Below are 21,767 nucleotides of genomic sequence, written 5' to 3'. Positions count from 1 at the left end.
AAGAATCTGTTTGCCTGAATGTTGGTCTTTGATTAGGCTGCTGCCCTTGTTCAGTCTTTCATTAGCAGCAGCATACATATGTTTTTGTTTGGAAAAACATTTGATGGGTTTTCTTTTCCTGAGCAGAACTGTTCCTTTCCATTCTGCTGCGTAATCCCCCGCCTGCACGGGCAGTCCTGCAGTGCTCATAAACAGCTGGGCTGCTGCTTATTGCACTCCTTCAGTTGGTTTTATAAATGTTATTTCAGAGGATTTGGGAAGGTTTGTTTTTTTGGTGTTCCTCCTTATTAAAATATTTGCATTAACACCCTGACCTAATTTTTAGTTTGCAGTGATGACCTTTGCAGGGACTAGTGTTGCCAAAGTAGCATTGCCTGTGAGATGCAGACAAATGTCTATAAGTATGAGTTGTCAAGATGTAAATTAACAGGAAATGGGAAGCTGTATTGCTGAGCAATTGGCTTATAAACTTCAGCGATGTCAGTGTTCCTGAAAGTTTGTTTAAGTAGTTTGGGGATATGTACAACTCTTGAGTGTACTTTCCATGGCTTTACAAAAGATATATAAAAGTGTTCTATGACAGAGTATTTGAGTTATGGCTTTTAAAGGGCTTTTACTGTTCATTTGTAGCATGCCTCTGAAATTTATCTTAGAAGTACATTAATTAGAAATTAGCGCAGCCATTTGCTTTGAAATACTTGCTGTATGGTGAACTTAATGTGCTAATTACATTAAGAAGCATGACCTAACCTGGTGGCGGTCCTTATCGGAGACCTGGGTGGAAACATTTAACATTTAGGTTGTTTTCAGATGAAATACTAACACTGGTAGCCTGTTTGATCCGTATATTTTTTTTCCTGTTTGCAGCGTAAAACATTCTTCTCCAAAGAAATTTGAGTTTAAGTGAGGTGTACAGTAAGGAATGGAAGACTACCTTGTGTTGGTTGGCCTTAGATTTTTGGATGATGATTATTTGCTTGTTTTATTTTTCATCTAATAAGGTATTACAGTAGTCCATTGTAAAACTAGATTTCTTTTGCCTAGAAAAAAACCTCAGACCTCAGTGTATTGTCAGTACGTGATAATTTCATACATATATTTGGGGCTTTAATTATTGTGAAAGAAGTGCAAGAAGAAGGTATGAATGGCAAGCTATATCATTTTGCAAGTCTGATCACTCATGAACTGTATGGGGAATAGGAGTTTATATAAAAGCTCCTTCCTCAGACAAGAGTTTTTGAGAATGTTCTCTAATTATTATTTATTTTTTAACTCTTTCAGGTATTCACCTATAAACAGAGCACCATCACTCACCAAAAAGTAACGCCTATGCATCAGACAAGTGTGGAGAGTGTGGAAGACATGGCAGCACTAGTAGATCTCCATGAAGGCTCCATTATGCATAACTTATTCCAACGATATCAGCAAGATAAAATCTATGTAAGTTTCTTCTAAATTTAAGAAAAATATCTAGAGGCAATGTTTTCGTTTGTCTAACTGCTGTGTGTTTTGCAGTTCTGTAATATCTTCCTTCTTAATGTTCTCCAGTTCTTTGTGCATTTTTAGAAAGTTGAAGCATGCCTTGTCCTAGGGACTTCTTACCAACAGTAGTAGAAGGAGGAGGTAGCTTGGGGATGTCAAGGTACTCCCTGGCAAGCCTCAGAAAACCACTATACTACATATGCTATTTTACACTTACAATGACAAGGTTGTGTGTAGGAGTCTTGTTTTTTCTCACCTCCTTTAGCCTACCTCTTCCAACGTTGTATGCTATGTACATGACTGGAAATAGTGCAGTGGGGTTTAATCTGCAACTGTCATTTGGAGGTCCAAGGTCCAGTTGTGGCCAACATCACAGTTATAACAGAAAGGGAATGGTATTATGCTCATTCAAGCTGAGAACCTATGCCTTTAAATACAGATAGAGTTTTGGGCATGTGAAAGCAGGCAGCTATTTAGGAATTTCAGAAACTAAGAATTAGTCAATACAGAACTCTTTTTCTCAGATCTATAATGAAGGTTAGATTGTGATTAGGTTAACCTGCTCTTTAAATAATTTATTAGTCTTGGTTGGATTAGGTACTAATCTTCCTTGAATCTAGAAGCACGCTTAATGTGAGAGAAATAAAGGAAATAGAAGTAGCTGTTCCGGGTTGTGAAATCTCACTTTCAGTGGTTCAGTGGTTGCTTTTTTGATGTTGTTTGTTTGTTTTTAATAATACTTCACATAAAAAAAAAAAGAAAAAAAAGAAAAAAAAAGTTTGAATAGTCTTTTTGGATCCTTGCTTTGGCCATATACATGCTTTATTTTAAACTTCTTTTTTAAGCTACCTCTAAAGGGACTTGTACTGGGAGCCCTACATTTGGAGGTAGTTCTCTTTGTAACAGTCTTTATAATTTTTTCTTCTGAAAATAAATTGACTGTTTTTACTTTGAGAAGAAAAAGTAGACAAAAAATGAACAGCATATGTGAGCAACCCTGCAGGAAAAAAGAAGAACATTTGAGAAAAGTTTGATCTTCTACTAGCATTGTTAGATTAGACCATAACACTTACTATGAGTGAAAATTTAATTTAGAAAGAAAAGTCTTCTGAGCAATTGGATGTACTGAGGTGTGGGATGTGGATGTTAGCCTTTCCTCTTCAATCAAGTGTGAGTATAGAAGGGTGATGTTCTGAAAAAGTGAAAAATATCCTTGTTCTGAAGAGACGTGTCTTAGTTTATTTCCCAGCTTGTCACAAGTTTAGGATACTCTGACACTTGGTGCTCAATGTGGTGTATGTTTCTAGACAAACAGGTTTATTTGCTGTTAGTGATGGCAGGTCTTCAGTTGCCTCTGAATATTTATTGTCCTTTCAGTTTTGCAAATTTTACTTCTTTTTGGTATAACTAACCTGAAAATTGATTGAGTGAAGGTGATTGGTGAAAAACAGGTGTATTTTGAACTGCATATGAAAGAGTCTGTTGTCCTCTATATGTAACCAGGAAATGTATAAAAAGCATTTTCTCTTTCCTAGTTGGTACCTCCAGTCTTGCTTTTCCAATAGCAGTAAATTAGTGAGACAGAACTCCAGGAACAGAAACCCTGAGAAAAGCAGATTAAATAGTTGACATAATTTTATGAGAACTTTATCCGTTTATCAGCATATGTTTTAGGAAGAAGCATTCTGGGACTGGAAGATGCATTAGCTTTACCTCTGTTAAACACATAATTGTAGCCAGCTGAAGAAATTATTTTCCTCATCTTTCTTCATTGGGACTAGACTAATTCTTATACAGGACAGTGGAACCCATTGCATGCCAGAAGCAAAACATTCCAGATTGAACTTTGTCTCCTCTGGCCAGTAATTGCTGCATCACTGAAGTGTACACACTGTGTCTTGTAGCAACATAAACACCTTACTTGTATCTGTCCCTTGTACAGTAGGGATAAATTAGGAACACCCTACTGTACTTTGAGCAGAGGAGCTAGTCATCCCCGTGGGAAGATTTCTCTCCGTCACTCAATAAAACCAACCTATAAATGTCACATGCTGCTTTTACAGATGCTTATCATTGTCTCTCTCTGTGCTTCAGCCCTGTTCACCTCCTTGCCCACTTCACGACCGAGGGAAAAAGTATACTTTGTGGCTTTTTAATTTACTAGTAGTAATACGAACATATTTGTGTAATTCTTAAGTTTAGCAATGAAGAATGCATTGTTTAGGGTATAAGTTTGGAGGTTTGTTTTTCCAAACAAGTACAAAAAATGGTATGAAGTGCAATACATTAACTTGTGGTGTAAACCATTTCTTTGAACTTTTTTAGAAATACAAAAGAAGCAATTTAAAAGAAATTTAAACAGTTGCTTTTCCAGGAAGACATTATTTATTCAAGTCTTCCCCTGTTGTGTATTTGATGAGCTGTTTATCCAGCAATGAGCATCTCAGTAAATATCTTCAGATGTTAGAGTTCAAGTTTACTTTTCTTTACTTAATAACATTTTTCCCTCTTTATCTCACATAATCATACCCATACTCCTAAACTCCTTGCTATTTCCTAATTAATAGTATAAAATGTATTTGCTATAGATGTCAAATATTGTCAAACTAGTCAGTGACTTTCTTTCCTGCTGCCAACAGCTCCAGCTATAAAGGTCAACACAGACTTTTCTTCCCTTTTTTTGTGGGATGTTGGGCTTGGCTTATTGATTTGGTCTACAGGCTGTTCATAGCGTAAATGATGCCTGGCTTTGTACTTAACAAGCTGAGATAAGTAGCTGAATCTGTGTTGTTAGTAAGAAGGTAAATGACAAAAGTTGTTCTAATCTGCAGTCATCTTTTTGTATCAGCATCAAGTCTGTCAACTAATTGTGATATTTTCTGCCTGTTTTTCTGTTTAAAAACAAAATAAAAGTGCATGCTGTCTCCTTTTAGTCTGTGAGACACACAGGCTGTATATGCTCCTCCTAGATAGAATCAGAGAATCTTTAAGGATGGTCTTACTGGTCTTTCCAACTAGTCCAACCATCAACCCATCACTGCCATACCACTAAATCCTGTCTCTCAGTTCCACATCTACACATTTCTTGAACACCTGCAGAGACAGTTGCTCTGTCTCCTCCCTGGGCAGACTGTTCCAATGCCTTACAACTCTTTTTGTGAAGAATTTTTTCTTGATATCCAACACAAACCTTCTACGGCACAACTTAAAGCTATTACTTCTAATCCTATCAGCATAACCTGGGAGAAGAGACTGACCTCCACCTTGCTAAAACCTTCTTTCAGGGAGTTGTAGAGAGCAATAAGATCTCCTCAAAGCAGGCTCCTGTCTAGAATTTTTTTTCTTAGGTTTCTTGATTAATACTGCTTTTATCTAAGAGCTTGCTTCTGGGTCACCCCTGGAAAAGAACAAACTTAGTATGCCAGTAATGGGATCCTGGAGGGGTTCTGTTGCTACTCCCTCTCCCATTTCATTTAAAGGAACAGCTTGAGTGGGGACGTCCAGCTTTTAGACAAGTTTTAGTTCCTGTATTTGAATGCTCAGATTAGCTTGTGTGCTAGGCTGATGTGTGGAGAAATATAGAAAGATAAATATCAGTGCTAAAAGTGGAAGGTGCCCAAATTGGAAAATGGAGCCTTTTGTGAAGGCGAGCAAGATATTTCCTTGCCTCTGAAGCCAAGCCAGCACTGGGCACATGGTGTGGAGAGGGGAAGTGCTGCGGCAGCTGTTCTTGTCACCATTCAAAGGAGACTTGTTCCTAAGCTGTTGATTCAAGTTTACTTTTAGTTAAATACACATCATGAGAGAGACTGACTTTGTCTTGGAGACGATGCCATGAACCACATCGTGTGTGGACTGTACTACAGGACACATAAATTATAGTGTCCAAGCTGGCTGCGGGAGGAGCTGCAGTTCTCTTGTCTCTGTGGCCAGTGGTTAGGAGCTGGTGAATTAGAGAAGAGCAGATCAGAGAGCTGGAGTTTTTGCTGAGGCAAAAGTAGGCCTGAAAATAACTGCAGCAACTTCACGGACTGCCCTACAGATATTTCCAGAGCCAAATCAGCCCTCATTTGCCCATGTTCAGGCAACAAACAAGTTCCAAAGCACTTCACAGAATCACAGAATTGTAGGGGCTGGAAGAGGCCTCTAGGGATCATTGAGTCCAACTCCCCTGCCAAAGAAGGTTCCCTATTCCAGGTTGCACAGAGGTGTGTCCAGGCAGATCTTGAACGTCTCCAAAGAAGGAGAATCCACAACCTCCCTGGGCAGTCTGTTCCATTGCTCTGTCACCCTCACCGTGAAGAAGTTCTTTCACGTATTGGTGCGGAACTTCCTATGCTCACATTTGTGGCCATTTCCCCTTGTTCTTTCCCCACAGATCCCTGGAAAGAGGTTGGTGTACCTTTGACTCCCACACTTATGATATTTATAAACATTAATAAGATCCTCTCTCATTTTTCTTTTCTCAAGGCTGAACTGACTCAGGTCGCTCAGCCTTTCCTCATGGGAGAGAAGCTCCTGGCCTTTATCATCTTTGTGGTCCTCTGCTGGTCTCTTTCCAGGAGATCTATGGGGTTTTTTTGTACTTGGTAGCCCAGAACTGGACACAGCACTTCAGGTGAGGCCTGACCAGGGTAAAGTAGAGGAGGAGGATCACTTCCCTTGACCTGCTGGCCTTGCTCCTTTTAATGCACCCCAGGATCCCGTTGGCCTTCTTGGCCACCAGGGCACACTGCTGTCTCATGGCACTTCACATCCTTTTTCCTGCTGAGTTAAGCTCTAAAGTACCAGGTGGACCCATTTCCCTTAGAAGTGGTGTTTGTTCGACAAGTGCCATTTTATTTAGAGTGGAAAAGTGCCCTCTTCCCAGAGGGATGTGCTGGGTCTGGCAGCCTCCGATGGGCTGGGGCAGAGCCTCTTGGAGCAAGAGAAGCGTGTGGTGGCCAAGAAGGGTGAGGGAATGTAGCCTATTTTTGCTCTGTTTCAAATTAGGATTGCAGTTTGCCCACCAATAATCACAACCATCTGTTCAGTATATGTATTTGTATAAAAACTTCTGTACCAGCCACGTAGGCATGTAGTGCTGTAGCAGCCATGTGCGCATCAGAGGAGGATGGTGGTAGTTAGGAACTCAGGGGCTGGCTCTCTTTGTCTCTTCAGATGATGCAGCAAACATGATGTAACTTGTATGAGAAAAGAAAATCTCTCTAATTCTTAAAACAAACAAACAAAAAACATGGCTAAACTGGAAGAGTTGCCTTCTGACAAAGTAGCTTGAGAATTTCTGTCTACTTTATTACCCCGAGTGCTCATTTATCTGTACTTAAAAGGTATATTAATTTATTTATACATCAATTTTTAAAATCTATTTGTGTTAATTTGCCTTAGCAGCATGTAGTTTGTTAAATCGTCTAATTATTACATGTTTATCTCCCTTGCAGTCATGAGAATGCCCTGAGGGGATCCAGTTGTTGTTTGTGCAGTGTTTATCAATAGTCACTGTCGGGTTTTTTGTGTGTGTGTTTGTTTGTTTTTTTTTAAATTCTGTTTGCAGATCGAGACAGTTTAGCATCCAGGTCAGTTGCTGCCCTGTGACTTGTTTGTCTAGGGTTTGGCATACTCATTTGTTTTTCAGTAAAGTAAAAGTATTTCAGATGTAGTGCAGTTGCTCTGTCAGAAGTGCCATGTCAACAGGAAGCGGATGCTGGTACTTATACTGGGAAAATCTTAGGCATGCTGAGGTACAGGATAATTAAATAAAGCAAGACAGATGTAATTTGTGGAATTTGAAAGCACTGCTGTATGGATGTCCTCTACTGTGGATACAGGTTTTAGGTGGAGGCAGACAGACAAAAGATTAGTGAAAGATAGTAGCCCAAATGTGTTTTATTAAAAAGATGAAAACTGCTCTGATTGTTTTCTTAAGGAGAAGAACTATGATGCACTTCCTGCTAAAATGCTCCTTAAACAAAAGTGTATCAAGTGCCTATACACTGGGCAGCTGAATAAGTCTGTAGCATGGGCCATTGACTAAGGAAGAGAAATGGCAATTTAATCCACCTAGTAAGCAGTACTTCTGTCTCATTTTTAGTAATGTTGTTAATTAACAAGAGTAATTTTTGAGAAGAGGCCAAAGCATTTCCTTGCTTTCACACAAACTGTGTTAGTAGTTGTAGCTCATTCACTTTGAAGCAGGTTTATATTAGTAGTCATACAGTCATAGAATTATAGAATGGCTTAGGTTGGACAGGACCTTAAAGACCATCCAGTTCCAATTCCCTGATGGGAGCAGAGTTGCAACCCAGCAGATCAGGCTGCCCAGGGCCTCATTCAGTCTGGCTTTGAATGCCTCCAGGAATGGGGCTCCCACAGCTTCTCTGGGCAGCTGTGCCAGTGCCTCAACACATCCCTGAGTGAAAAATTTTCCAATAACATCTGATCTAAATCTCCCCTTTAATGTACATTTGGGCCAAATCCATTGTTATTTCACTGCCTTTTAGAACTCAGTTTATTTTAGTTTTGTCTACAAGCTTGCAGTAGTTGCACAGTTCAAAGTATTTGGTACGCCAAACAGTTCCAAGTAATAATTTTACAGGATCTACTGTTTGGTCACTGAGGAAACTACCGATTATTTAATTGCTATTCTTTTACAGTAGAGGAATTTAGAAGTCATGTTGATGAATTTCAGTGGGTTCTGTTAGGTTGTATCCTGTACTACCGCAGAAATGGGGTAATTGTCTCGACCAGCTCCTTCAGTGAAGGTGCACAAAACAGAGTTCAGTTGCAAAGACTGCATGAAAAATGCCTGTAGATAGCTGCTTAACTTCCATAATTAACATGTTATGCTTACGCACAGCAGATAATGTTTTGAAAATGTAGTTCAAAGTGAGTTCCTGTCTCCAAGCATTAATTACAACTTCCATTTCACATCTGTTGTTGGAGAGCAGTAGACAAAATCTATAGAAACGCAGCAGGGTTTTAATTGGAAATCTAGTGGAATCTATTTCTGGTGATCGTTATTTCTAAAAATGGTCAGTTAAGTAGATCAAACAACTGTCTGCCCAAGTACCATTATTTTGTTATTTTTTTTTCTTTTGTGTACATACTGGAGGAAGAACATAGCTGTAATGACAGGAGTAAAAGTAAACAAATCCCATCAGTTGGTTAACCAAGTTTTCTTCTTCTTTTTGGATTACTTCTTTCTGCTGACTTGCTACATTGCTGCTAATAATAATAATAAAAAATGATGTTTGCCTGACCTCATTAATGAAAATACTGAGGATTTTTAAGGCACATGTATTCAGATCTTAGCAAATGTTTTAGTCTGGGATGTTTTGGTGAACATGATATTACTTAAAAGGGAAGTACTCAGAAAGATCTGTGTAATTGCAGATGCTATCATGTATGCAAGCACTACACAAGTGATTTGCTGTTAGGTTGATTTTTGTTATGGTTTGTAGCCAATCAGGTACTTGTTGGTAACTTGCTGTATGTATGTGCTGCTGTAAGGATCTTATCAGCTGTCATCACTGGGCTGTTTCAGTGAGGGGTGAGGAGGAGGAAGTCAGAATTCTGTTAAAACATCAAAAAGCCTTGCTCTTTGTGTCTGCTGTATGCCGCTATTTTTATTTTATTTTTTTTTTTACATTTGGTCAGCTGATAGAAGAATAAGTAATACATGCATAGTCAGCAGCGTAAATTCCTGTTGAATTCTGTGGCTTTTGAACCTACTTACTGATAACCACTGAAAATGAAGTAGAAATCTATAATCTTGTACTGGCTTTAGCATTGGTAATTGCACTGCTGTTGTTTTCTTAGATGTGAAAGATAGCTTTTTGCATTGGTTTTTTCACATCTTCATTGAATGTCACTGGTAACTGTACAAGCTGAGAAGAACAGAAAGTAGACCAATTTTTTTAATTCTTATTTTTTAACAATCGGAACTTTTGTGAATGGTACCGGGCAGTTTTGCATGCATATTTGTATTGCTGGCAGATAAATTTGGTCTCCTTTCTTCAAGGTCTGTTGCTCTCCAACATGTACAAAGGAGGGCAGGAATTTGAATTCCGAAACTTAAGCCACTTGTCTGTCACCAGCACATGTTTTCTTAGCATGAATTGGGCTTTGACTGTAAAGTGAGCTGCTCAAAATTTACTGCTTATGTTTCACAGACCAACGGCCTCATTCACATATTCCAGTAGTTCAAAAATAGAAAGGCTATGAACAACCAATTTAAGTTCAGACTGAATTAATTTTATAGCTGTTGTCTACCTGTGTAAGTGGACTGTTGATTTGTAGTCAGACCGTTGCTTTCATTTGAAAGGATGTAATCTCTTTTTCACAGTTTCAACTGTTTCCTTTTGATGTCTGTCAGCATTTCCATTCAAATACCAGTGGGGTCCAGAAGTTCCCTGTAGCAGATTTTTGGCTGCTACTACTGTTTGCTATCTTAGTGCTGATTTCTAGGCCCCTGGCTATTTGACAGCAGTTCAGTAGCATCCAACAAATTACCTGGAATTCAGTTATTCTCATTTTAATTTCTCTTTTCATGCTCTATTAAGGCATAATTTGTGCTCTTCCTGCTTGCTGCCATAAAGAGCTCTTTCTATACAAAAGGTTTTAAAACATAAAAGGATCATGGAAGTTTTGAAAATCTAGATAGGTGCCAGTATGGAATATATTTACAGGCAGAATGACATAGGTCTCCAAATTTATATCTTAAAAATATTTCTCCTGTCTTCGAGAGATACTAATTATCATTGGCCAGAGTTTTTATTTTCATTTGCATGCATTTTATCTGAAAAGCCTCTTTATCTTGCTGAGATTTTTGATGGGGAAGAAGAACATTTCTGTCCCTTGCTTGAGGGTTAATTAGACCTTCAGACAGCTTTGAAAAAATCATTTGAGCATTGTACAATAACAAAGCAGGAAGAACCAATTTGTGGCCACGGGCCATTTGAAATGAAAAGCCATGGGGTCTCCACTCTGTATGGAGCCTTTTCTCATTTGAGCTAGAGATCTCTTCATTAGAGCTAAGCTGTTCACTTGTGCACACAGATTGTATCTCAGGCTGTAGCAAACCTACAGTCACATTCTGTATTGAAGCACATGAAAATGGCAAAAATCAATGTCTCATCCTGATCGATCACATTATTGTACTCAGGAGGTCACCTCTTCACTTGGCTGTGGTGAAGAAAGATTCTTGCATAGGCAGTAGATGTTTTATGTAAAGTCTATGCATTATATCACTAAAAATGATTATCCTGACACCCAGTAGATAGGTGGTAGAGATTCTCTTCTATTAGTCCCTAGAAAATGTGATAAAAACTAGGAGACTCCATCCATTTGAAACTGAGACACAAAACTACTGGTAAAGCTGGTGACGTTCTTAAGTCAGGAAAGGTGTCTGTCTGATATCAGTATTATGTTCTTGTACATCAGAGTACTATTATTTTTTTACCTTTGGATACCTCTTGTATCAGTTTTTCTTTACAGTAGTTTCACATTCTCCACTTGGCTTTTGTCTTTTTTGGCTTTTGTCTTTTTTGGCTTTGAGGTGAGTTTTTTTCTTCTTTGACACTTTGAATATACTTGGGCATTTCTTCAAAGCCAATTCAATTCTCGTACCCTCCAGTAAAAGTCTTTGGAGATTCTGTAGTTCTGTACAGATTCTGAATAAAATTTGAGAAGTTACTCAAGTATCTCTGTCATCACAGAATTGTCTGTTTCACGGGAGAAATTTAATGGAAAAGCAAGGGGAGATTAAGTTAGGAATGGGTCTCTTAGTCTGTGGAGGGCTCGCAGTGTCCTTCACCTTCCCTGAGACTTTCCTTGAGTAAAGTTGAACGATACAGTTGCCTCTGCACACTGTTCCACTATTTTCGTTGATCACTAAGGTGAACAAAACCTTCTTGTTACCTTTAAGAAATAAAAAGATTTGTAAGCTTTAATTAGCTGTCTATAAACCAAGGACACTATAAATGAGCAAGGTTAAAACTTAGGGGAGCGTAGCATTCGCTTAACGTAGTTTAGAATTGAAAGGTAACTGGACTGTAAAGCACCACTGTGTTCCTGACGTGATAACATAGCCTTAGTGCTTGGAGCGGGTTGGAAACAGGGCAGCATTGCTTAAAGCTCAGTACTAAGGGAAGCTTAAGATCATATCAGTTGAATCGAAGGGTGAACACAATGGAAAAGATTCATCTAAATGAGGACTCTGTTGCCCAACAGATGATCTCTCATAATTTGAAATCATGTACAAATGTTCTGAAGCTATCCAAAATCTTGCTGCAAGCTGTGCCAATGAAAACGAGCATAAAGCCTGACTTTGAAAATGCTGAAATGGCTGATATTCCACAAATCTGATCCATTCTTATCACAGGAAGTGAAGAAACCATAAGGAAGGTGGCTGGTAGGAGAGGTTGAGGGGTTGTGTAGTGAAGACTGAGAGTGCAGTTAAAGAATGTGATTGTGTGTGAGAAGAGGCTTGCAGGAAACTGTGAGAGGAAGAACATCTAGCACATGGGTTCTGAATGTAGGCAACTGCCTGTTGGCGCTTGAACTTAGTGATATTCTCTGTCTTGTTCTGGTTCCCTTCAAAAGGTTTTCTCCTCAGGATGCTGAGTCTCATATTTGTAGCATGTCCTTTGTGTTTACAAACATGTCATTTTGCAGTCAGTTCCATAGCTGACTTTGAGAAGAAGAAAGAAAAACTTTTGACATGATGATGTGTGCATTGACAAGGAGTGCAACAACAGGGGAAAGAAAAGCTGTTGTAAATTTGGGCTGTTGGAAACCCACCATGAGTCACCAGACATGGTGAGGGTTGCAGAAGCCCAAGTATGTAGGGATGATTACAGAGTATGACATTTCCCTCACACAAATGGCTTGATTGGTTGGAAACATCTAAACTTGTAGTCTAGTCATTCAGCTTGATTATGGCTTTTAAGAAAGAAATTTGGCTTCAGACATTTTAACTTATAATTTAAGAAGAAAACTGGATTCCATCCCAGTGAAATGAACACGACACCAGCTGAAATATGAGGCATTCTCACCACAGAGAGTATAAATCAAGATCCTACCATGAATAAGAGCATTAATTATCATCCTTCTTATGACATGCTTGTGCCCCTTCTACTCCCTCCCCCAAAAAGCACACCAAAATGTGGTCCAGTTTTCTTTCTCCTTTCTATGCTGACGTGTATATGGTGGCTGATCTAGTTAACTTAGCTTCAGCATATGTGCAGTCATCAATACAATTAATCCTTTTACCTAGGAGAACTGGAAGCAATGGAGACAGTGTCTACAGCATTGGGCAAATGCTTCCATTTGCAGAGTAGGCACCCTGAAACCTTAAAATTCAGTGTTGAAAAGCTACAGAAGTATGACAGCTGTGTTGTGGTCTTTCAAGAACTGTCTGGATTTTGCACCTGCTGTGAAAGCACAAGCATTGTAATTGGGTGTTGTTACTGTAACCTTGATGATTTAAAGGTATGAGACTAGTGTGGAACAGAGATAATCTTTCAACATATGCTATTGAATAACTTGTCAGGTTGATACTCCATCAACAACCAAACATGACACAACCAATCAGTCCTTGTCAGAAAGAGGATCCATTCCTTCAGTGACTCCAGCAGTCAGGAGTTGCTCAAAAACAATCCAGAAACGTAATTTTTGATGTGTCTGTAAATGTAATTTTGTTTTTGTAATAAGCATAGATGTTGTTTTTTTTTTTGTTCACAAAGGAGAAAGTATTGAAAGTACAGTGAAAAGAGAGTTGGTATGGACAAAGTGGTAGCTTAGTGTTAATGTGTATATCTGTTACAAAACATCTTAATTCTGTATTTGATCAGTTCCAGCATTTGTAGTATCAAAAAAAGAAAAATAGCAAAGAATGTCTTTATATTTGGTGTTAGTGAAGGAGCACAGTGATTGAAATTGAGGAGCATAGTCTTCTTGTGCCTGTTTCAATGGTGCAGCCAGTTTTAGGTTCAGATTAGCTTCAAATTGTTGATCAAAGACTTTGGGAGCAACATGTAATGCCTTTCAGCAGAGTCTTCCTACCGTCTTGTCCACCCTTCCTGGAGCACCACATGCAAAACTTGAAATAAATCCTTTTCTTTTTGTTTATTTATTTAAGAAGAAAAAAATCGGATGCTAAAAGTCTGGCAATTACAGAGAAGTACCTTGATGCAGAGGGGGAGCAGAGGTCATGAGAAAAACTGCATGTGATAAAACTGATGACCTTAGATGGGAAAAGCATGCCTGGGTAAGACACGGAGATCATTAAAGAATCCTTGGGAATAGGAAAGCTATTGTGGTTTAGTCCTGGTCTTGGCATAATGGTGAAGGAATGGAAGGTGGATGGTTGCTGGGCATGGAGCGAAAGGCTGATAAGATATACACGAAAGAGATCGCGTGAAGGGGAAAGATAAAGATCAATGGTGGTCCTGATCTATAGAGTGTGTTAGATTTATAGGATTAATGAAGTGATTGGGTAGTAGGGCAGCTTTCTTATCTGTTGTTTTTGTGTGTAGAGATCCTGAAAAAAACTTTTAAGGGAAATTTCTTACTTTTTCCTTTTACTTAGAAGGCCTGAATCCTGTGATGCCACCGTCTTGCTGAAAGTGTGGCTGAGAAGACAGGGTTTGAATTTCTAATTTTGAAAGTTTTCTTAGAGGACCAGCAATCTCATTTCCTCCTTTTGTGTTAAAATGCAGAGCAGAAGTGTTCTGGGAAATCCTAGAATCATAAAATCATAAAATGGTCTGGATTGAAAGGGACGACAATGATCATCTAGTGTAAAATTTGTAAAATTTCAGTAAAAAATTTGAATGCAGAAAAGGAGGACAACATTTAATTGCTTAATTAATTAAAGCATGATTCAGACTAAATTGCTCAATTTTAATTATTTTTGTATACAAATTATTTATTACTGGTAATCATTATTATAATGAGTTGTTGCTGGTTTAGTCTATAACAGAAGAAAGCAGGCTTGTGATATAAACCCTACACAGGGCTTTGAAATCCCCTCAGACTTTTTCAACAGGAAATCTTCAGAAATTCTGTCTGCTTCCTTGTGCTCTGGCAGACACCTGAATATTTCTCCTATTCATAACTGCTTTGGAGTTTGAACTGCTTTCGTTAAAATAAGCAATTATTGACTGCAAGAATTAGATTAGAAACTGCAAGGAGCAAAGAGCAAAAAAAAAAACAAAAAAAATTCACTCCCTTTTAAGCAAAGTGAAAGTGAAAATTCCTTCTCTGCGATTTCACCTGAGCAGCTGCTTTATCATGTTAGCATAATAAAGTAATTCTGACTCCCTGTTTCTGAGAGAACTGCTCTAATTTGCAGTATGGATGATGCCTGGTGCAGGAATAGCTCAGGAGATAACTTGGCAGCCCTGCCTATTTTTTTTGTGTCTTAGCACCAGTTTAAGTTGCTGCTAACATGTTTGCACTTATAAAACTGGAAAGCCTAACCTGAAAACAAGCAGTCAAACTGGGAGGCTGATCAGGGCTTCCAGGGGGACAGGAGGCAGAGCCCTGCGCAGGGACAAATGGGGTGAGCAGCCAGCAGCTGTCCCGTGTGTAGGTGACCATCTGACCATGTCTCAGTCCCTGACTGCAGGGCTTGTAGAGATGCCAGAGGGAAGCTGGTAGGTGGAGGATGGACTTAAAATAAAAACTCAATATGCAGGCTGCTCCGAAATTAATGCTGCCTCCTTATTTTCATGGACATATTATCAGTGTTCATATGTTTGGAGGGGGGTTATTTCCTTGTTTGCCATGGCATCTCTTACCGTAGTGTGCATCAAGTTATTATGCTTACTTTTTAATAAGGCTTCAGTCAAACATCTAAATAAGGTAAAGATGTGTAGTGGCCTGTTGCATTGGTTGTACTTGCACTATATTCATGTAAATAAATTTTTAAAAACACAACAAAGAAAACAAACAAAACTTCTTAAAATTTTTCCCATGCAATCTGTGCTGAAATATTTATTGAACTGAGGAAGTTTGTTCAAGAGGGGATGATCCCAAGAAATTAAGTGGTTGTCTTAGTGCTGCAACTGCCCTGTGATACGATCTTGTGTTGAAATGGTATCTTTCCTCTAGCTGAAACCTTATGAGCTATTGCACAGCATAGCAGTTTTTATAAAGCACATGGACTGAAAGCTCTTAGTTCAGTAAAATGTACTGGAGTGAGGAGGAGTATTCCCATTTCATCTAATAAAATTGTCGTAATTTCAAGGACATTTCTGTATTCCCTTAGCAAAAGCTCTACTGCTGCTCAGCTGCTTGTGTTGGGCTTGGCAGAAGATGAGCAGATGGATAATGGGAAATAAAACAGCAGGGTAATGGTGAGATAGGAGAGCTGATACACCGTGATAATTACATATTAATTAAGGGGAAGAGGAGGGAGGGGGCAAGTAGGTGGAAAATGTAAATGCTCTGGGGACATGGAATAGCTTGAAAGAGAGGAGAGGAAGATGTGAGGGAGCTGATAGCCAGAGCCTTGGCAAGTGTACCCGTGGAGACTTTGCTGGAGAAGGTGCTGAAGTGGAGGCTAGAGCCCTGTCTGGGTAAGGTGAATGAAGAGAGCGCCGCCAGTCCTGCTGTGAACTTCATAGCTGATTCCTGGTGGTGATGACAGGGTTATCTGTTGACAAAGCATCTGTCTGTGTATGGGGACCACGTTATGGAGCAGCAGCCCAGATCTTTGCAAGTGCACAGTAGGGCTGTGGGAGCCGGGTGTTAGCTTCTGGCATGTAACCCCAGAATGAGTACTTAACAAAATGACATTGTTGTCACAGTGGGAACCCCCCCCACATGCACCTTATGATAAATCAGTCCATTTTATATGCCCCATAAATGCACTGGAAATTCTGTAGATAATGTGCTTAATGTTATCTCCTGCCTCACTTAATAGGATTTTATTTGAAAAATGTGGTCAATTGGCTAGAGAATAACTGTGAAGCAGGTGGAAAAGATAGAAAACAAACAGCAGTGCAAATAGACTGTTACACGTGATTACGTGTTACCTCAGCTCAATTAGTTACTGCAGTAGACACAAGCTATTACCTGGGTGGCTTTAACTGATGTGCTTTATAATTGCAATGGGATAGAAATGAATACCTCCTCAATTGCCATTGTGCTTCAAAGCAGTAGTCAATTTTTGTGTACATCCAGGGTTTTGTCAACATCTGCCAATTCGCGTGTTTTCCTTAGGGCCTGTTGCCCTGTAATTGGGCTGGTGTCTGTCATGCTGTCTGATGCTTATTTTCACCCTTCTGCTGCTCTTATTCAAAGGGGAAAATTACTTTCTGCCCTTATCCAAGCTCCATGAAGAGTGATACACTTTTAGAAACATGTGTTTGTTTTCCTTGATTTTTGAGGTTTATGATTCTGTTCTACATCACATCTAGTAACAGCTCTGGTTTGTGTGCTTGCAGACATACATTGGTTCCATAGTGGCTTCTGTGAACCCTTACAAGACCATCCCAGGCCTGTATGACTGTGCTGCCATGGAGAAATACAGCAAGCACCACATGGGAGAGATTGCACCTCACATCTTTGCTGTGGCAAACGAGTGCTACCGCTGCCTCTGGAAGCGTCATGACAACCAGTGTATCCTCATCAGGTAAATGGCTGCTGCTGTGATTATACCTTGTTATCCCTGACACTGAACCTCCCAAGAGTTAGAAACAAATATTTGGACTGAACGGAGAGGAAAATTCTACAAGAAAGCAGGCTTTCAATCGTCAGAGTTTTGGAAGAGAGCTTTGAAGTATGTATCATGTTAGACTTTTAAAACACATCCATGTGCAGTTCAATAATTTGTCTCCACTAGATGCCTGGTCTTGTATCTAGAGGGGAAAAAAAAAAAGACCTACACCAGTCTCAAGAAATGCTGTAAATAACAGCAGCAAAAGAAGAAACCATCCCCATTTCAGCTGCATGATTGTGCCTGATTATTTTTCCTTTCTTAATCTTGTCCTGCTTTAATTTAATGACAGTTTAATAGCTTCCCATTTGATCCACTACATCACTGGTATTCAGGATCTTGCTGCTGCTGAATGTGCACTAAGAACAGTTGGCATTTCATTAGCTTTTAGCAGCTTTCAGCTCCTCTTGAAGAGCAATGAACAGAGCTCTTTGCCTGGTGTGGCTCATTGTTCCCAGCCTGTCAGCTCTGCTGCATTGGTGCACACATGCATGGAGACACTGAAGTCTTGCTTGCCAGGTAAGCAGGAGCAGCTTGGAGGCAATTGCAGCATGGCACCTTCAGGCTCAATAAAGGAGCTGATGCACAATGCAGAGAGAGCTTTTTGTTTTTCCTCCTTTTCCCCTTTAAAGTATTTCTGTGCCTGTTTGCTCTTTGTGTCCAACAGCCTACAGCACAAGTAAATGTGATCAGTGTGGGAGCTGAACACAAGGTGACATAATATTAATCCTCCCTGGGAGCCCATGCAACAGTAGTAGAATCAAAGCACTAATGGCCATCAGGACAAAGAGGGAATGAGGCAAAGTGGGAGCAGCACATTTTGTAATAGGCAGTTTCCATCACCATTTAAAATTACAGAAAGAAATTGCAAGGTTTCCTAAGAAGAGGATTTGGTGCATGTAGTTCAGCACACAAGCCATTGTTAGAAATGTGGATGAGGTGCATGCAACACAGCTAGCTCTGTTTTTGACTAGCTGAAAGCTCTTGGCTCATAGACCCTGCATGCCCTCTCCTCTGGGCAGGTCCTGCCTGGTGATGACAAAGACACGGGTGAACTGAGCTGTGTGTGCTTTTCTAGCTTTTTTTCAATTGTATTTTTTTTTTTATTTTACTTTAATTTTTTAATTTCATATGTAGTTCTATACATACAAAGTTTTAATCTTGATCATGTGAAAAAAGCTAGCGTGGAGTCATGATTCCATGGTGTAATGTCAGGTTGTTACCTGTGAGCAATTCGCATACTCAAATTTGGGGGCCTGAAATCATGTCTGGTGCCTAGCAGGTGGCCATTGTTATCTTTATTTATTTCATTCTGTTCTAGCCCACATATTTACCTTTCCTTCCAGTTCCCCACAAGCTGCCAAGAGAAAAGCAGGTTGTGTCCTAAAAAGGAAACAAGCAGAAGTCTCTGATGTTCCAGAGGAGTCTCAAACAGTCTCTGTAAACCTTGGTACAGATAAACCATAATATGGAGGAGTTTTGCCTTAGCAGACTCTTTTAAAATAGCTTACTGTAGCCTGAGTTAAAGCAGTGATTTGTAAAAGTTCAGTGTTTCAGGCAAGTGCCATAATACAAGGCTGTTTTCATATTACAAGGTTGCTTTTAGTTTCTACAAAATATGAAGGAAGATACAATTCGAAACAAGCAATTAAAAGTAAAATCTACTTTTCTAGAACAGCAATATCTGCTCTATCTTTAAATGACTCTGGGCAGTTTGATTGTTTGTTTGTTTGTTTTGTTTTGTTTTTTAAATGACTAATGGTTTTCAGTGGCTCTGCTGAGGTTTAGGTAAACTTCCATGCTTGCATTCTTAGTCTGGGGCTTCAGGAGGGAAGACACAGCAACTTGGTAGTTGTCTTCCACATTCCGTTCATGCCTGTATAATTTACTGGTTTAGATTAAGGTGTTCAAACAAGTCACTCTCAGGTGTTCCTTCTTATTTCTGGCGTTTGAAATAGTGGTGCTGTGAAGCTCTGCAATGTCTGAAATTGGGTAAATGTCTTTGTCTTATATTTCACATAACAGATAGAACAGTTCATTAAGTCAAACTGCCTGAACACTGCAGGGATAACCAAAACTTATTAAAGGCATTGTTTCAAAGGGAGAATTTTGTTCCACCACAAAAACACATTAAACAGTAACATCAGTTAAAATGAATCGATTATTAGAGTAACTTTCACATTCTGATATCTACCTGCTGCTGTTACTGGGATCTGAAGACCCAGTAACTCATCTAGGAGCCCAATTAAATGAAGCTCAGAATGCTTTTTTTTGTGATCCTCTGGACTTGAAGTGCCCCCTGCTGGCAGTCAGATTAAATTCCCTTTTGTTTTGGAGCTTCTTAGAGATGTAGCACTGAGTTTAAAAAAAACTGACAAAGGTTCTAGACTGTTAAAACACCTGGAATGTTTTTCTGTATGAATAAGATAAGAGGGATAATAAGAAAAGAATCTGAATCAACAGCTTGTTTCAGGGAAAAAAAAAACATAATATGGTTTGAGTCAGCAGTAGTGACTCAATACATTTTTTTGGTATATTGAGCAAAGGTTAAAAAGGAGGAGATTACAGAAGAGATAATATTAAACGGAGCCATCTGTAGGTGCTTATTTATTATTCTGTGTTACACAGGCTTATTCCAATTCGTGATAATGCTGCATAAAAAAGACATTGCAGCCTAAATGTCAACAGAATGGCATATTGAAGAAACTGAAGAAAGTGTGCACAGCCTGAGCATTGTAATATTAACACAGTTGTGAAATGTTGTTTTCACTCTCCAAGACATGAGATGTTGTGTTTCAGTAAATGAAAAAAATGTCTATATTGAATAACGTTTAATTTCACATTGATCTCAATTTCATTTAAAACAAAAACAAAAGCCTGCCACAGTTAACTTTGGCACTACAGCAGACATTAAAAAACATTATGTCTTACATTAAAAAACTGTTATGTCTTTTGATTTTTTCAGCTGACATGGTTGCTATTCATGGACAGTGAAATGTCAGCTGATGGGCTGAAGGGCTGGTAGGAAGCCTGGGTGCCTTGGTAGGAGCAGAAGGAGTCTCTCTTGTTTAAAGAATAGCTAAGCAGCTTGTCCTGATCAAGAGCAGGGGCTGAGTTCACCTGTGATAAGCTGGCATTTTCACAAGTTGGGACTAAATTCAAGCCCCCATACCCCACTGTTGTAAGAATAGAAAAATAGGTTGTTTTTTTAATACCACTTTATTTAAGATGGCTTAATCCATGCAGAAATGAGCAAAAATCTTCTCTCTGATATAATAGTACTTCCACTTAAAAGCACTCAGAAGAATTGCAGAACAATACAAGGAGCAGCAAGAGTCACCCTGAATTACATTCAGCTTGATGCCACGAGTGGGAAATCACAGTGTGACAGCAGTTTGTTCTCTCTGTTATCATTTGATGGCCTGACATTTTTCTTGTTCTTCAGCTTGAAGATAAACATAAAACAAACTGTTCTTTGGATGAGACCCAGGCTTGTGAAGGGAAGGCTTTCTTATGAGACTGACACACCAAAATTCACATGTGCGTTTGAAGAACAATATTTGCTGAGGGGGGCTATTCTGTCTGTGTCCATCTGTCTCTGGAGATTTAAAGCTGAAGGACAGAAATGAGAAGTGATTTAGAGTTATGTGGATACAGCCACACTTGCATTATGTTCTTCAGAATGAGAAGTCTCTCCTTGTGACCCCTTTTCCATTGCGGCAGTTCAAAGTTCAGACTATTGCGCCCTTGGTGAGATTCTCAGTGTAGAACAAATCATGGAGGAAGGTTAAAAATCTCTTTAGTGAGGGCCTTGTGGGTTCCTGTCACACAATATATTCAGAATACTGAGTGCAGTGATGTGAAACAAGCTGGACATTAAATTCATGAGATAAAAAGCTGCTGTAAAGATTTGACTGTGTACTAAAAAAAGCGCCTTTTTTTATGGCCCTTGACAGCATCTTTTTAGGCATAGGTCTTCTAAGGAACCTGAAAGACTGATCAACTTAATCTGCTGTTAATCTAGTGCTGTAGGATTGTATAAGCAGCTTCAGAGTTTAGTGTGCTTGTTCTTGATCTTCATTTCATTAAGAATGTGTTTTATAAACCATTTTACAAAGAAAGCTGCAGAGACAATTTGGTGAACGTAAAATAATGATCCCAAGCTGAAAAGCACCATGCCAGAGAGCTAAATGTGTCGAAGAACCCATCCACTTAATGCTCAGTAGTGGTCATAAAACTAAATAGAATCAAATACTTACTAAAAAATAGAGGACAAAATAGAGATCATTGAGTAAATGTATTCTTTGCTCATGTATCGAGTACTGTGTACAAGCCCTTTTCCTTTTGATTTAGATATATGTCCAATTTTGTGGAACTAGATGTAGTTTCCAGGAGAGAAAAAGTATCAATCAAAATATATATATAATCAAAAGTATTGCATGACTGCATGTGGAAATGGCTAGAAACCAATGAAATAAAAATCCGTTGTGGTTAAAAGACACACAGAAACCATGTCTAGATCTGGAACCTTCTTCTAGATCTGGAACCTTCTTCTAGATCT

General features: G+C 39.1%; 1 protein-coding gene across 2 annotated transcripts in view; it reads left to right on the top strand.

Moving 5' to 3' along the window:
* MYO10 (myosin X) overlaps window positions 1-21,767 on the top strand; it is a 151,241-nt gene that overhangs the window by 61,136 nt on the left and 68,338 nt on the right. For both annotated transcript variants that reach the window (XM_042834190.1, XM_042834199.1), the window contains exons 3-4: window positions 1,282-1,440; window positions 16,935-17,122. In XM_042834190.1, coding sequence (XP_042690124.1) covers window positions 1,282-1,440; window positions 16,935-17,122 — 347 coding nt within the window. The remainder of the gene's footprint in view (window positions 1-1,281; window positions 1,441-16,934; window positions 17,123-21,767) is intronic.

The sequence above is a fragment of the Centrocercus urophasianus genome, unplaced genomic scaffold (assembly GCF_019232065.1).
Source record: "Centrocercus urophasianus isolate 14NV4802_14NV808 unplaced genomic scaffold, USGS_Curo_1.0 seq_11, whole genome shotgun sequence".
NCBI lineage: Eukaryota > Metazoa > Chordata > Aves > Galliformes > Phasianidae > Centrocercus > Centrocercus urophasianus.
Note: the sequence above shows the minus strand (reverse complement) of the source record. Positions and strands in the feature narration are given on the sequence as shown.